The sequence below is a fragment of the Nansenia antarctica genome (assembly GCF_963989245.1).
Source record: "Nansenia antarctica genome assembly, chromosome: 10".
NCBI classification, from domain to species: domain Eukaryota; kingdom Metazoa; phylum Chordata; class Actinopteri; order Argentiniformes; family Microstomatidae; genus Nansenia; species Nansenia antarctica.
Window position 1 is genome coordinate 25,525,352 of NC_137680.1, and position 2,869 is coordinate 25,528,220.

Genomic DNA, 2,869 nt, shown 5'->3' on the forward strand with positions numbered 1-2,869 from the left:
GAAGGGAGAGAATGTATAACGCTGGCACACAACACACACACATACACACATACACACACACACGCATCCATGCAAAGGTGCACACACAGACAGGCATGAGCACGCGCACACACGCGCGCACCCACCCACCCACACACACCCACACACCCACACACCCACCCACACACCCACACACCCACCCACCCACCCACCCACCCACACACCCACACACCCACACACACACACACACACACACACACACACACACCCACACACCCACACACCCACACACCCACACACACACACACACACACACACACACACACACACACAGAAATACACACACAGAAATACACACACACGCGAGAGAGAAACCAATGCTAGGGGAGGGGTTGTAGCCTGCGGAGGGGCAGCTTGACTCTAGTGGCTCCGCTGGCTTGTCCAGTTGGTACAGGTAAATCCTGCTACAGGTAATAACCCTGCTAAATCTACTGACACACCTTTGATTCAGATCTGGGGAGGAACTGAACAAACAGACAGAGAGACACAGACAGAGGAGGAGAACAGCAGAGAGAAAGAGCTTTTGTTCCATATATTAATGGTCTAGGAAAAAAACTAACAAAAAACAAAACAATCGAGCATGCAAACAAAAGGGCTCCATGATTGACGTCCAATCATAACGCACCTTGCACAGAAAGCGGCCGATCACTGAGCCTGTTGTTGTTGCGGTGGGAGCTCCGTCTCCGTGGCAAACTGGCAGATTGTTTGGACGGTTCCTGCGAGGGTTAGAGAACACTGTCATGTTTGTGCTGTTTCTGACAATTGAATCAGAGTCAATCTTGATTCTACCACATACAACTTGAACACACGGCGGTAACCGTGGTAACAAGGCGGGCCGGCGTACCTGAGGTGATTTGTGAATGCTCGGCGGTGAGAGTGACATCATGCAAGGGGCGGAGCCAGTGATGTTTGACCAATCACTGAGAGGCTTCTTCTCTTTCAGAATCTGATGAGAGGTGTGACTGTTATACCCGTGTGTTGTGTCCAAGCTTACACCAGGCAAGAAGAGACATGTCAATGTAAATATGTGAGAGAAATGTCGTGTTTTAAACGGCCATGAAAGACCGATTGACCATGGATTGGGAACACATTGTGATGGCAGTGTCATACGGTTATGACTGGCCATAGCCAGGTGGCCATAGCCAGGTCATAACCAAAATGACATAGTAGTAGTAAAGCAGCAGATATACCACATCTAGCTGAGCATGGGATACTCAGTCTATCCCCCTTCAAGGAATCACCCTAATGAGTTAAACATTATCCCTCTCTCACTATCTTTCTCACCCTCCCTCCATTCCTCCCCCTCTCCTCCATTCCTCTCCTCCCTGACTCACAAACACATGAGCAATTCAGGCACTACATCTCTGTTAACCCTCTCTGTCGTCTGTCATTCACTCACTGAACCCTGCTAGTATTGACATGTATGGATGACTTAACACATTTCTCTCAGTCAAAAACAGTTCCCTCTCAGTTACTACTACCTCTTTTCATTCCCACGCATGTCATAGAAACAGTCATAGTGTGTACACATCCATACACACACACACACACACACACACACACACACACAGAGAGACACCCCCACACAGACACAGACACACAGGCAGACACAGACAGACACACACAAACACACACACACACCAACAGACACACACACACAGACAGACACACACAAACACCCACCCACACACACACACACACACAGACACAGACACAGACACAGACACAGACACAGACACACAGACACAGACACAGCCACAGACACAGACACATACACACAGACACACACACACACACACACACACACACACACACACTCACTCTCTCTCTCTCTCTGTTCCTCTCTCTCTCTCCTCCCACAAACTACCAAACGATTACTACTACTACTACAACTACTCCCTTCTGCCTTGACACTCTCCCTCTCGGCCCCTCTCTGTCTGGTTCTTCTAGATTAGCCAGTTAATACACTTAGCCTCGTTAAAGAACTATTCTGATAAACAACAAACTTGAAGCATGCAGATTTGATTTGTGGCGTGTCCAAGCTTACCAGTATAGCGTCGCTTTAAAGTTCTCCCAGCTTATCTTCTCTCTCTCTCCCTCACAGTCACACTCCCCTGTTCTGCTTTCCTCCTCCCTCCCTCGGTTCATTCCCTCCCCTCCTCTCCCTCCTCTCCCTCCCCTCCTCTCCCACCCCCTCCCCCCCCCTCTCTCTCTCTCTCTCGTCTCCACCCCTTTTCAACTTACCCTGTCATAATTATAATCACAGGCATGTCATTGGTTCAACAACAAACCATATCATTGTCCCAGCAGCGAATCACAGCGAATCACACACCCTGGCGCTTCAAACAAACATTATGAATATTGACAAAGATCACCGGCAACAACGGACAACCCAACCTAACCCTAACCCAACCTCATCTATCTTCCACGCATTTCAGACTTTGCACAAAACAAAAACATAAAGACACATATTATGTTATACACAAAAGCAAATGAGCTGAATTGCTTAAATGAAGACACAGAAGTATAGATGAAATTGGGTTAGGGTACTTACCCTTTGAGTCGTTTGGAGTAATTCTCTCCTCTCTTTCTTCAAGGCGCCCATCTCTCTCTCCTTCTCTCTCTCCATCTCCATCAGCTGTTTCTCCAGCTGCTGGACACGTTCCTAAGGAACAAGGACAATGTTCACTAAACATAACATATCAGATTCTAAATCAGAAAAAAAGTAAAAAAAAATAAATATTTTGACACTTGTATGTGAATGTGTGAGTATCTCATTCAAGTGAATTAGTCTTAATCTTTTGAAGGGCACACTATTCAAATCCATTCA

The 2,869-nt window shown here is 47.1% G+C and overlaps 1 protein-coding gene across 1 annotated transcript in view; it reads right to left on the reverse strand.

Moving 5' to 3' along the window:
- Positions 1 to 2,869, reverse strand: part of phldb3 (pleckstrin homology-like domain, family B, member 3) — a gene marked incomplete at its 5' end in the record, with an annotated part of 10,965 nt that overhangs the window by 4,224 nt on the left and 3,872 nt on the right. The window contains 3 exons of the mRNA XM_080541121.1: positions 665 to 755; positions 884 to 985; positions 2,594 to 2,704. Coding sequence (XP_080397247.1) covers positions 665 to 755; positions 884 to 985; positions 2,594 to 2,704 — 304 coding nt within the window. The remainder of the gene's footprint in view (positions 1 to 664; positions 756 to 883; positions 986 to 2,593; positions 2,705 to 2,869) is intronic.